The 14,517-nt window shown below is 40.0% G+C and overlaps 1 protein-coding gene across 4 annotated transcripts in view; it reads left to right on the top strand.

Moving 5' to 3' along the window:
* The window catches only part of PAK5 (p21 (RAC1) activated kinase 5), a 283,597-nt gene extending 275,321 nt beyond the window's left edge, over nt 1-8,276 (top strand). For all 4 annotated transcript variants that reach the window (XM_033095502.1, XM_033095504.1, XM_033095503.1 and 1 more), the window contains 3 exons: nt 2,028-2,153; nt 3,752-3,886; nt 6,048-8,276. In XM_033095502.1, coding sequence (XP_032951393.1) covers nt 2,028-2,153; nt 3,752-3,886; nt 6,048-6,203 — 417 coding nt within the window. In that variant the 3' untranslated portion in view covers nt 6,204-8,276. The remainder of the gene's footprint in view (nt 1-2,027; nt 2,154-3,751; nt 3,887-6,047) is intronic.
* The last annotated feature ends 6,241 nt before the right edge of the window (nt 8,277-14,517 follow it).

Genomic DNA, 14,517 nt, shown 5'->3' with positions numbered 1-14,517 from the left:
ATCTGTTCACAGATGACATGATCATCTATGCAGAAAATCCAAAAGAATCAACGAGAAAATCTCCTAGAACTAACAAGCTATTATATCAAAGTTGCAAGATACATGGTTAATATAAAGTAGTCAGTTTCTTTCCTATATACCAGCAATGAACAAGTGGAATTTGAAATTAAAGACACAATACCATTCTCATTAGCACCCTACAAAATTTAAATACTTAGTATAAATCTAACAATGTACTAAATCTATATGAGGAAAACTACAAAACTCAGATTAATGAAATCAAAGAACTAAATAAATGGAGAGATAGTCCATGTTCATGAACAGGAAGACTCAATATTGTCAAGATGTCATTTCTTCCCAACTTCATCAATGCAATCCCAGTCAAAATCCAAGCAATTTATTTTGTGGGCATTGAAAAACTGATTCTAAAGTTTATACAGAAAGGAAAAAGACCAACACAATAAATAGCCAATACACATTGAAGAAGAAGAAGAAGAACAAAGTTACAAGACTGACTCTACCTTTAGGACTTATTAGAAAGCTATACTAATTGAGACAGTGTACACTGGCAAAAGAATATGTAAATAGACCAATGGAACAGAATAGAGAGCCCAGAAATACACCTACATAAATATAGTCAACTGGGTAAAGGCAATACGATGGAGCAAAGATATTCTCTTTAACAAATGGTACTGGAACAACTAGGCATCCACTGCAAAAATATAAATCTAGGCACAGAACTTACGCCCCTCACAAAAATTAAATCCATATGGAAACATATTCTAGATGGAAGTATAGGTTTAGAATGGAGAAGTCTGCATCAAACATGGGAGAAAAAAAGAGTAGCCAGCAAGAGTATATAAAAAAACAGAAGAAATGAGAGATGGGACCCAACCCTAAGAAGCCCCAATATTTAAGGTTGTGGGCAGCAGAGGTAGTCAGAGAAAAAGGCTGAAAAAAGTTCAGAGCGGTATGAAGAGGATCAAGAGAGGATTTGTGAACTTTGAAACTATACCTTTGATCTATGGAAATTTTAACTTCAAATGGCCATTCTGAACCATTGCCAACCAGTGCCTGAACCATGGTTGTCTTTGAATGGATTCTGTCATCACCAACATCTCTAAGTGTCAATCCTCTTCAATGAAGCCATCTGAGGTTCAGGCCAGATCATAATGAGCAGGAATCATGCTTCCCAGGAATAAACTGAATCCCTGTCATGTGAAATATATAAACTGGCAGGGCACCTAATGGTGCAGTATGTTCTTAAGAATATACTTCAAAGCTCAGTGCAAGAGTTCTCAGGATTTTTTTTCTTTTTGATGAAATCTAAAGTAAATAACATATATATGTACTTTGGGTCAGTAGGATAACTACCCTACACCCCTGATAACCAACTGCTAACACCCAGTGTTGATGCCCATTCCCTCTTGCACTGATATTCATGATGGCAACTTCAATTGTCATGAGCAAAAAAAGGGAAACAAAAAGAAAAGGGGAGCCAACATTTAGCATGGTATCTCAGAATCCTCTATAAATGAGGTCTTGCAATAATTCAAATATAGAAATGAGGTTGGTTATTTGAATCATCTCATGGTACTTAGAAATTTAAACGTGCTCGATGCATAACAACTTTAACTGCAGCAGTTTGCACAAAACTCACACTGAGAGTAGCAGTCTACTTACATTGAAGCAGCATCTGTTACATTAAAGTTGTGGGTTTGAATTTTAATTAATTTGTTGTTTAGGGCATTTTAATTTGTGGAAATTTTTTTGGTTTCATAATTTTATAAAAGATATAAACAGCAAGAGTTTAAACCTTGTAAGTCAACCCTGGTGTAGCCATAAGAGGTTTTTCCATCAAAATGGATGGTGATTTTCCAGTAATAATGCCTGACAACCCCTCATCCGATATTTACAAGACCTGCTAATGAGACCGTTTTGTTTTGAGTCTTGACACTGTCTATATTTCCACATCTGGAAGCCAATGTTTTTAAGTTGTTAGTTTGTTGCATTCCTTTTCTTTCCAGATAAAGTTATCTGACTTCGGTTTCTGTGCTCAAGTTTCCAAAGAGGTGCCGAAGAGGAAATCATTGGTCGGCACTCCCTATTGGATGGCACCTGAGGTGATTTCTAGGCTACCTTATGGGACAGAGGTAAGGGGGGGTGACAGTCATTGTTTGAGAGAGGCACGGCCTGAACAGGCTCAGGGATACAGTGGTTCTGAGATAGTTAATGACCCCAGGAGATCAAAGTGGTGACTTTTCACTTCATATTTGACTCCCATTCACTAGACTTGTCACAGAGTAGGTTGTGGCAGAAGGGAGACTGAGGATATTGCCACAACACTGACCCAGGGGTGTTTATTGAGATCCTACTGTGGACACTGGAGGAGATTGACTCAAACTCTGATCTCACCCTTGGTGACAGGCATATACAGAGGAAGGCAATGTAACTTGAAAAGTGGCCAGAGACACACATAGTTGAGCAGGCATAATGATTCAAAGGACAGAGTGTCAGAGAAAGCTCCACAAAATAGAGATAATGTTTGGATGAGCAATAATGTTTTCCCATAGAAGAAAACCATATATGAATGTTATATTTTAAAATGTGGCACAAATTCTGTTTCCTCTGGAATGAAAACAATTGTTCATAATTTTTTAAGGATTAAGGATTGGATATGTGAGAACGAGGGGCCAGAAGAAGTGGAAGAAAGGCCTTCTAGAGAGGGAATAACTTGAGTATAAGCTCTGAGGCATGCAAGAGTACACACACGTAGAGGCAAGGAGCTCAGTTTGGCTGGGCACACGATGTTTCCACCTGTTATGGTGCAGAGGTGGTTCTAGGAGAAGCGACACGTGGACGAGGATGCATGGCTCAATGAGCTAAGCCTATTAGCATAAGTTAAGACGGACTCTGCTCTCCTTCCCCTTGTTTGTTTGCCCTTGGATGAGTAGTCCACTTATTTTTCTCACTGTGTTCCCAGGAGCATAAATTCTCAGTGAAGGTCACTGCAAGGGTTATGACAGGAACGCAGCTAACTGAGAAGAGGTGTAATGACGCTATAATGGGGAAGTGACTGTCCTGGGAATTTATAGCACAGCTAGGGCTTCCCATTGTCCTGGCTCCCCATTCTTTACTCAGAAAGAATTGCTTGTCATCCCTTTGTTTTCTTTTCTCCGTTCCCTGAAAATAGTTCTACAAAGCAGGTTTTTGCGCATGCTGCTTCAAAATGATAAAAACACAAGGGAAAGAACCCCAAAGTAGGGGAGAAAGAATTATTTTTTTAAAAAATCAAATCAATAAAAGAATCAGAATATATTGTATTATGCAATGTAGCTCTTTGCAGTGTGTTATGAATATGTCAAACACTCTTTTATGGTTGAAATGCAACTTTCTTCTCTATGTTCATAACATAAATAAAACTTTGAATGTTTTTCTCATCTGCCCTGATGGTAAACTACCAAAGTTAACAGGGTGAAAAGAAAGTTCTGAACTTCAGAATGTCAAGATATTCACGTGTACCTAATTGTCAGAATCTTCACTGAAGTTGTCTTTAAAAAGCAAACGAAGACCATTAGCAAACACTCAGTAACTCAATGATTCAGCCTATAAATCTGGATTGTAAATGTTGAGAGATTATAAATACCACATTAATTTATGAATAAGTATGAATCGATCTGGTTCCCTGGACACATTCACCATTGCAGAATGTTCTCCTTGCCTGCGATAATCAAGGGTTTGTGCTTAACAGGTGGACATCTGGTCCCTGGGGATCATGGTGATAGAAATGATCGATGGTGAGCCTCCCTACTTCAACGAGCCTCCACTCCAGGCCATGCGGAGGATCCGGGACAGTTTACCTCCAAGAGTGAAGGACCTACACAAGGTGAGAAGTTGCATCTGTTCCTAAAGTTCAAGATCGCTCTTGGATTTTTCAGCCTCCCTACAGTTTTAAAGATTAGCATATCACATCCAAAAGTAGATCCTGGTTTATGGGCTGGGACTTTGGAATTAGAGTCACTTGGATTCAAATCTCTACTCTTCCTGTTCACTCACTGAGCAAGTGATTCAGCTTCTCCATGTCTGTAGTGCCTCTGAAAAATGGGGTACGATTGGCTCCTCTCTTATAGGGTTGGCTAGAAGAGTAAATCAAGCACTCTATTCAACACTCCATCATTGAATACCTGCTACCTGCCAGGGACTGTCCCAATTGCTGGAGCTATCACAGCGCAAGACCCCAGATTTCCTGACTGTCATAGATTTTTCATTCTAGTGGAGACAGATGATAACCTACAAACAAGTGGATGAACAAAATAATTTCAGAGAGTGGCATGTGCTATGCAGCAAATAAAAAATGGTGATGTGATAGAGTGTGCAGGACAGGGGGTTGGGAGCACATTTAGGTTGAAGAGTGAAAGCAGCCCTTCCTGGGGAGGGATCATCTGAACGGGAACCTGAATGGAAAGAAGGAGCAAGGCATGCAAAGATCTGGGAGAAAAATGTCCTATGCAGATGGAACAAACACAAAGGCCCTAAGCCGAGATGGAAGGCTCATACGGCTGAGCAAAGTGAGCAAGGAGAAAGGGTAATGTCAGAAAGATAGGCAAGTAGATCATGTAGGACAAAGAAGGACATGCTAAGGGACTAACTAAGTAGGGCCTTTCCTGTTTTCCAAGGATTGTCAAGTAGGGCCAAACTCAGAAAAAAATGCTGCTAAGTTGAAGAACCACCACTGAGGTGGCCACCAGGGGGGCAGGGCTTACTGAGAGGGGCCATTTTCACAGGACCAGCGCTATAAACCCTGACCCCACACGCACCTCCTTTCCATTTGCCTCATGACAATAAGAGGAGTGGGCTGCCTTTTAGGGGAGGCTAGTTTGTAATGGTAGTGCCTCCTTTTCCTTCACCCTTAAATCTTAGGGAAGAGCCCCAGTAGAATCACTCATATAAATTATGTGGGCCTGTGAAAAACAGGAGACTGCTTGAATTGAACAGGAGATTGAAATTTTTTCTACATTGGACTAAGTTTAAATAATGAAAAGTCGCTAAAATAGTATGGTGCCCAAATACTCCCACACCCAGTAGAAATGAATGTGATGTTCTTCAAATTCATGTACAAGAATAGCATTAATTCTACAGGTCAAAACCTGGAAACCACCCCAGGTTGTTTCCCAAACGGATAAATAATATGTGGTATAATTCAACAGTGAACACTACACAGCAGTGATAAGGATAAAACTTGCCACACAAGGGATGACTCTCACAGACACAATGAAGAGTGAAAGAAGCCAGACAGAGAAGAATTGACAGTATATGAGTATATGACTCCATTTCTATAAAGGACAAAAGTAGGCAAAATTAATTCATGCTATTAGAAGTCGTGATAGTGGTGACCCTTCCCAGAGACATGGGTTTTGACAGGAAGGAGGCCCGAGGTAGCCTCCTAGAGTGGTAGAAATGTTGTATATTTGGATAGGGATGGAGAGAAAATAGGTATAAATATGTGTTAAAAGAAACTACTGTAAACCATATACTTAATATTTATAAGTGATACCTCAATATTAAATTACAAGAAATTAAAATGCTATCTGTGTCAGATATCGGTACAGAAACTTGTTTCTCTTCGAGAAAGGGGATTTCACAAAGCCTAGGTGGTTGTAGTTGTTAGAAAAATAAAACTATCCCATGTTTATACCACGCTTTATCAAACATGTGTGACCAGTGCCTGTACATAATAAGCATGTTATAGTAGCTGCTATTATCACTATTATTACCATTATTATTTTATTTAGAGAATAGATTGTCAGTGTTCAGTGTACCATCATTTACTCCTATTATTTCCAACTTGAAGAAGGTGAGGAAAACATCATGTGTTAATAAAGGAGATATCTTCTTTTGCTTCCACAACATCTTTTTCCGCAAGCTGATGTTCTAAAATTTGATGTTGTTGATAGAATGGCTTTTCTGGGAATTAGCTGGGAAATTATTTTCGGGGAAGTAGGTTGTTTCTGTGTTAGTCCTCAGGATGGTATCTTGTGTTTTTACAGGTTTCTTCAGTGCTCCGGGGATTCCTAGACCTGATGTTGGTGAGGGAGCCCTCGCAAAGAGCCACAGCCCAGGAACTCCTCGGACATCCATTCTTGAAACTGTCAGGTCCACCGTCTTGCATCGTTCCCCTCATGAGACAATACAGGCATCACTAAGCAGAGGATTCGTGTAGGTGGCAAAGCTAGATGAGGACATGAGAATAATTCAGGAGAACACAAAAAACCATAGAACATGCAAAAGGCCTGTGCATTCTAACCAGCTGATTGGTGGGACAGTGTGATGACCGGCAGGGTTCAAAAGACCAGGGCATCTTCTTGTGTCTTAAACAGGCATCTCTCCACTAACAGCTGGTGTGATCATTTGGAACACGGCTTTAATAAGTCATTATTATATTTTTCAGCCCTTCATCCAGCAAATCAGAAGGACTCAGTACAAACTCCGTTATGATATATCCTAGCCACATGCAGGGTAACGCATAGAATTTTCTATATTGAAAGAATACTTTTCTGGCAAAAAAAAAAAAAAAAGAAGAAAAAGAAAGGAAAACAAAAAGCACTTTTTTCTTAATGGTAGCAGTGTAATGTATTTTGCAATGAATTTGTAATTTTTCTGTACGATAGTTTTGATAATTTATAGTACTTTGATGTCACGTAGCCATTGTATCAGTTGAAGTACTACTTGTTTACTAGCAAGAGTTTGAACAAAGCCTTTCCTACTTTTTTACCCCTTTCAGAGTACCAACAATTCTTTAGGAACTTTGAATACTGAATGACTCTCAATCACCGTCAGCTTTAGTAGAATACCTTTCTTATCTTAACAAGTGTCTTATGTGATGGAAGAAGAATTTAGAGTGATGGTGATGGTGGTGCACATTTCATTTATCCAACCAAAAATAATAAAATAAAATTTGAGCCACCAAATTACTCCTTGGGATAAAGCTAAATATTTTTGAAAAATCACATTTTCTTTCGAGGCTATTAGTCACAAACCAGTTTTTACACAGCAGGATGTTTCCCCTTGTGCCCTCTCTCAAATGGGTACGACATCCTCTTGTAGCCAAATTTCCCTCCCAAGGAACAATTTCAGTCTAGGATCATTGGACTCTATTGAATGTTTCAATAAGGCCGTGAGAATTCCAGTCTCACAAAGAGAAAGAAGAGAGAACAGGGCAAGATGTTTGGTTTCGTTTGTCACTGTTTTTAAAACTCTGTATGCTAGCACACCAAACTCTTGTCTGTATTTACCTTTGTACCACAGTATTAATTGCTATTGTTCATGTATTGTGATGGAAGTCTGAACAGGACTCTAGAGGATGAATTAATTAGGAAGGGGGTATTTTACCAGGTGTGACCTGACTTCAGTTGTGACCATGTTATAATGTGTTTCTGACATAGGAGAGTTGTGCTGCTGACTAGATCTTCTTGAATGTTGATAAAAATGAATGACTACTACAATACATTTTGTGTTGCTTGTTGGATGAATTTGCATGTTAACTGTAGGCCAATATAGATTTGCCTTTAAAACTCTGAAAGAGCTACATAGTCATCATTAGTTTCTATTAATTATGCATCAGACAAAAGCCATTTGCTACGAACCTGGAAAACCAGAGGCTTTTCTTAATGACTTCACATACTGTAATAAATATGAATTTAAATTTATCAAAATGCTCTGGTTGCTCTAAGCATAATTAAGAATTTTTGTAATTAATAGGTTGCTAATTATTTATTATAGTTAAAAGGAAAAAAAGGCATAAAATGACCTTCTACTGATTAGATTTTCAGTCTTCCCCCCATCCCAACTGGAAATGCCTCACCATAAATAGGATCTGTAATTTTGTTTCATAAAACGCAACAAATTGATGCTTTATGTAAAATATTAAAATATTAATATAAGTATGTAAGAATAAAAACAATCTAAATCCAGAAAGTGGTAGTGCTAAAAGTTCATGGAACAGACTGTATTAATTTAGCCAGGACTATGTAGTAGAAAGAAAAGAAAAAGAGAATCTCTTTTTAACCAGAACAAATATTGAAACCATTGCAGAAAATAGTGGATTTTGGATTCCAAACATTTTTGACAGTGTAATGGAAATTTTTCTGTAATTTTCTTATCACTGGGTATTTTTTAAAGTGTTCATTGAGTTTACCAAAACTTACTGTAGCTTAAAAGGTTTTGTGAGCACTAACTATTGGCAGAAACTGCACTTGCAAATAAAAATAAATGTTTGCCTTTTTCCCATGTGTTATTAGAAACCCTACTGAGTCCCCAGGTTTGTTTTCTTGAGTAACCAAGAATGATTTCTTTATGATCTTGGAGAATGCAAATGAGTTGGTATAAAGTTATATGTAACATCATGATGATATGAACCAAAGACAAATATTCCCATCCTGAGAGGTTACAAACAGTGTAATACTGTGGTGTAGCTACCACTACTGAAGAAAAACGATTATTAAATTCTGAAGGTCCAAGTTCAAGGAAAGCCAGATTCATGGTTCAAGACTCCCACTCCACTTCCCTGTTCCAAAGATGCTGAACTGATCTGAAGGCTTTCACCAACAAAAAACACAAAAATGAGATTATTCTGGATTAAAGAAGGGGTGGTGAGAGCTCTCTAGTATCCTGGAAGAAAGTGTTGGGTCCTCCCTTTGGGTTACAAGGGAGATATTAACATTTAACCCATAAAGTTGAGAGGGACACTTGTATACGAAGAGCTAATTTCTCATCAGGGAATTTCAGAATATGGTCAGGGAATATAGGCTATACCCTAATATAGGCTATACCTTCAGGGAATAGCCTAATAGAAGGATGAGAAAGGATGTAGTATATATGCCAGGAAAGAGAAAGATGGAGGCAACCTCCCCCAGACAGGTCCCCAAAGCCATTACAGAGCATGGAAGAAGACATCAGTTTACTTTGGCTATGATGGATCATGGAGAAGAAACAGAAACATGGCAACCCACTTAATTAAGTAATGGGATGCCCAAGCTGGAGAGTGCATTGGAGGCAAGTACCATGGGGGAAACTAAAGGGAGACACGGCTGCTTTTCTGTATGGCGAAGGGGTCAGGGCTGAACTGAACCTTACTCAACTACATGTCCCGTCTACATCAAGACCACTCTAATTAGCAGAGGCTGTAGTCTTCAGGCTGACACAAATGAGATTCATGCAACTACCCTTCTTCCCACAGCACCTCTAAGGCAGCTGACTACAGCCAGATGAGTTACAGCCATCTCCCTTCCCGACTGCTCGCCATAAATTTAGGCCATCTGTTAGTGTGAGACCCCACGGTTTGGAGGAGGAACTTAGAAGAAAGGGTAATAAGAACACATACCATGTTTCCCGTCCCTACCTATCCACTGCACCTCTTTCTTGTTCTCTGATACAAGTTTAGCACAAGCAAAAGAGTCGAGAGTTATTCTGAATTAGACAGAGATTGATTTTTTTAATGGATTAGACCCGTAGAATCCGACTGAGTTATGGTTGTGTCCCATTACCCACTGGGAAGAACACACTGAGTAGCAGTTACTGGAAAAATCAAATCGTTCCATGAAGTTAACAACTGATTGAGTTCAGACTCCTTCCTCAAACCAGTTAAATGAATAGCACTGTGCCATCAAAGAAATGGAAATGAGATTCCAGGCAGAGAAAAGGTAGATCTGGTCTGAAGCAGGAGCAAAATGTACAACCAGGAGCAGTTCTGTAAAAGTAACATGACATAGTACAAATCCAAATCGTTCAGGAAAGTTGGTCAACTTGAGCCTTGAAATGTGTGCATTTTGAGTTGTATTTCTAAGTCAAATGAATATATTGCTTTAATGTGGGTTCTTCCAAAAGAAGAACCTAAGACAAAGACTTTGATACAAATAATTTATTTGGCAGATGATCCCGGGAAGTTCACTCAACGTGGCAGAGTGAAAAAGTGAGACAAAGAGGAAAGAAAAGTTAAAAAAAAAAAAAAGAAGAAGAAGAAGATTTAATGAATGGGCTACCATATGGGCAAGTGGGTCCCAATCCCACTGAAGACCTGGAGGAGACACTCTAGAATTGCCCTTCTGTGGGTGAAGATGCTGGCTATTTGTCCACCATCTCCTACCCCTCATTGGTTGAGAGTTGCTCTTAGGGCATCAACTCCCAGAACTTTCATCTTGCCCTATACATGGGCAGAACTTGTTTCCTCTGATAAAGAGGGAGAGGCACAGGCAGGTGTGGCTCTATACAGAAACTCACAAATGACCTCCAGGAAGGACTGAGGGAACATAGGTGGGATCCTGACAACATCTCCTACATAAATTGATATAGTAAAGGACAAAAAGAAGACTTGAGAAAGTCTATATGTTGCTGATTTCTGGGTCAAAATACAGTAGTTCCCCCTACCCACCTTTTCAGTAGGGGATGAGTTCCAGTACCTCCAGGGGAAGCCTGAAATCAGGAGTAGTACTGAACTCTATATGTAATGTTTTTTCCTATACATACATACTTATGATAAAGTTTAATTGATAAATTAGGCATAGTAAGAGAAGAGCTATAATAACTAATAAAAGTTATGTGAATGGCTTTGGGGCCATTATTAAGTAAAATAAGGGTTATTTGAACACAAGCACTGTGACATCCCCACAGTTGATCTGATAACCGAGATGATTAATAGGACGATTAATAGGACGGGAGCTACTAAATAACTACTAAATGATTAATAGGACGGGAGCTACTAAGTGACTAATAAGAGGGGAGCATGTATAGCATGGCTACGCTGGACAAAGGGATGATTCATGTCCTGTGTGGGACAGAGTGGGACAGCTTGAGATTTCATCACACTACTCAGAATGGTATGCAATTTAAAATTTATTGTTTTCTTCTGGAATTTTCCATTCAATGTTTTTCAGACAGAGGTTGACCACAGGTAACTGAAACCGAGAGTAACTGAAACTGAAAAGAGTGAAACTGCTGATAAGGGGGAACTCCTGTAGTGTTTGAAAAGCAAAAGGATTCCTTATCCCGGAAGGTTTGCTCATATAGCAAATGCTTTGATTTTTATACCTCATCATTGTCAGCATCTTAACTGAGCTCTCCAAAATTAGGCAATGACAGCACAGTAATCTTAATACCCACATAGACCACACACACACACACACACACACACACACACACACACACACACACACCATTTCAGTTCCATGAGAGCAGTGATGGTTACCTATGTACTTCACTGATGTGTCTCCGGCACCCAGACCAGGGTCTAGAAAACACATGATCGGTGCTAACAAATAGCTCATTTGTCAAGGAGCCTTTGTGAATCCTTCCCCAGCAGACAACCTGACAGTTTCAGTCACTTTAAATGACAACTGAAGTAGCCATTAGCCCTGGTATTCTTAGCCTAATTTTGCATGCTGGACCCTCTTGGCTGTCTGAAGAAGCTTATGGACTCCTTCTCAGAAAAATGGTTTTAAATGAATAAAGTAAAATATTTTGGCTTACAAAGGAGACCAACTAAAATATACTTATCAATTTTAAAAAATGTGTATGGTTATAATGCATTAAATAACAAGATCTTGTGAAGTTCTAATAATTACCGTAATTTCAAAGTAAGGAGTAGAAATGATTTTTTGATATATCTCCAAAAAGCGTAATGCGGTGATTTCTACTGATGACTCAGTGATTTGGTGCCTAAATTCATAATTGAAGGAAATGCCACATTTCATTTGAGGTTAGTAGAAACAAAAGGTGTAACTTTTTCCCATCCAAGTTCATGTATTCCAACAGTCTCCCCGCCTCCCAAAATGATAACCCCCCTGAGTGGTTTACTGGGCTGGGAGTGGGAGGGAAATCTCTGCATAGCATACTCTGAATTCAAAATACACTGACGTGGAAAATTGTGGCTCCCAGGTTTAAAACCTCTGCATCAATCCCTTTGGATCTTTCTTGAACTTATATGGCAGGTGAAATTGGAATACACGTGTTAAGAATTATGCTAGGAAAATGTCAGTAATAATACCTTTTATGGAGCATTTCCAGTGTGACAGGCAATGTGCTAAGGACTTAAAAGAATCCTCAAATAGACTTTGCAAGGATGGGCGAGTGAGCTCCATTTTCAGATGACAAAATGAGCAAAGAAGCCCAATAATTTGGCTAATACTGCAGATAGGCAGATAGCAAAGGGTTTTTAACCAGTTTTCGTACTGCTACATCAAAATCACCTGGGGAGCGTGGTAAAACTACAGTGTCTAGGGTCTTACTGCAGACATTCTCCATCCTGTAGTCTGGGATGATACATTTTCAGTGGCCCCTGGGGTGATTCTGATGCAGCCTGCTTGCAAATTGCACTTCCATGCACAGTGCTTCAAAGCTGTGTCTCCCTGGATCTTAGGTGTTTGTGCCCAGTGCCAGTTTGGACTCCCCTCTGGGTAAAACACCCCAGCTTACGAAGGCAGCACATGTCGGCGAGAGAAGAGAGTGATAATCGTTCAGAGGGTTTTCTCAGTCTGGAGAACAGAGTCTCCCCTGGCCCCTGAGTAGACTTCAGTGGGTGCTATTTCCCAAGGATGGGAGAACCCCAAAGAGCCATGGCCAGAATTTAAATCAAACTCACCCTCTCCTCCCATCTCCCATAAAGAAATATGCTTATTTCTTTCTTCTTGCCTAGCTTTTCCAGGCAGGCAGACCAGGAACTAGACCCAACATCCTTTTGTGCCTTCAAGGCATTGTGTTTAAAACTCCAGTAAAAAAGAAAAATGACAGTTAAAAGGGTAATGGAGCATCTGGGGTTTGTCTGTTTTCTCTCCCATCTCTGAGCTTGGGGAGCAATGCCGATAGAGAAGCCACCACCTCAGCTTGTTCTTGGTATACAGTAGCAGCTGTGAAATGCAAAACAATGACAATGGCCATGAAAGGAGCCCAGGGCTGAGGCCCAGGGCTGAGTCAGTCCCTCTGGACACCTTACCTGGACACTGCTAATATTAGGACATCTAACCAGATAAAGATGATGTGATTAATAATAATAATGGTAACCACACAATGTGACTTTTTTTTTAAGGGGAACAGGACTTTCTTGGGGAACAGTGCGTACTTCCAGGATTTTTCCAAGTCAAGTTGTTGTCCTTTCAATCTTTGTTGTGGAGGGCACAGCTCAGCTCCAGGTCCAGTCGCCATTGTTAGTTGCAGGGGGCGCAGCCCACCATCCCTTGGGGGAGTTGAACCGGCAACCTTGTGGTTGAGAGGACGCACTCCAACCAACTGAGCCATCTGGCCATCCGGGAGCTCAGCGGCAGCTCATTGACTTCATTCTAGTTGTGGAGGGCGCAGCTCACTGGTCCATGTGGGAATCGAACCGGCAGCCCCATTGCCCAGAGCTCGTGCTCTAACCAACTGAGCCACCTGTCTGCCCCAATATGGCTTTTTATACACACTGCATATCACAGGTAGAAAAATCACTCTTAATTTTGAGAATTAAGAAATTTGGATTTAGTCAGCTTAGACACAGGGATGTAGCGACATGACAACATTTTGAAAAGAGCCAGGACACTATGTTCTTTTTAGAATGACTTGTGTATGTATGTTGTTTGTTTACTTGTCAGTCTTCCCCCTATACACTCTAAGTTGTCAAGTTTACTACTGTATAACCAACACTTAGCCTGCACTCAGTAGGTGCTCAAAAACTGTTTCTTGAACAAATGAATGAATGACAATTTCAAAACTAATAAGAATCTTATGTTTTGTGAAAGTAAATTTAAAAACAAACAAACACAAATTTACTTTTGTGAAAGCAAATTAAGTAAATGGAGTTTTCAAATGTATGACTCGGAAAGTTCTCAAAGTTTTTCTGAAGGGGTTACAGAAAACAAGGGTAACTATTTGATACATCTAAGTGTACATTTCTCCCCCGACCCTTGGATACTTCCAAATAAATATGAAGTTTAAAAAAAAAAGTACACAAGGGCCTGCCAGTTAGCTCAGCTGGTTGGAGCATGGTGCGCATAACACCAAGGTTGCCGGTTAGATCCCCACGTTGGGCACTGAGCTGCGCCCTCCACAACTAGATTGAAACAACTACTTGACTTGGAGCTCATGGGTCCTGGAAAAACACTTACAAAAAAATACACAAGGTACTAAAAAAGGAAAGGGCTTGTCAAGTTTGGAGCATGGGGTAAGCTGATCACAAGTGACAGAAGAGTAGAGTAAACCGTGGGGGAATGTCCACCAGTACCAAAGCATCTTCTTTTCCTTGTGCAATGTGCAACTTGTATGAGGAGCCACGGCTTTTTCCTCACTGGTACCAGGCAAACTTTGAAGAGAGATTATGCAGGGGAGAAGACTGCGGTTGACAGAGCACACCAGCAAACACATAGGTAAAAGAACAGCCTTGATAAGGCTGATACTTATGGGATAATGAACTTCTAAGGATGCACTGCTGCCAGCAGTTGAAGACTTATAGAGAGGAACTCACGGGCTGCCTCTGACGTAGGAAAGATTATATGG

This window comes from Rhinolophus ferrumequinum, chromosome 23 (genome assembly GCF_004115265.2).
Source record: "Rhinolophus ferrumequinum isolate MPI-CBG mRhiFer1 chromosome 23, mRhiFer1_v1.p, whole genome shotgun sequence".
Taxonomy (NCBI): Eukaryota; Metazoa; Chordata; class Mammalia; order Chiroptera; family Rhinolophidae; genus Rhinolophus; species Rhinolophus ferrumequinum.
This window is presented reverse-complemented; position numbering and strand designations above follow the sequence as displayed.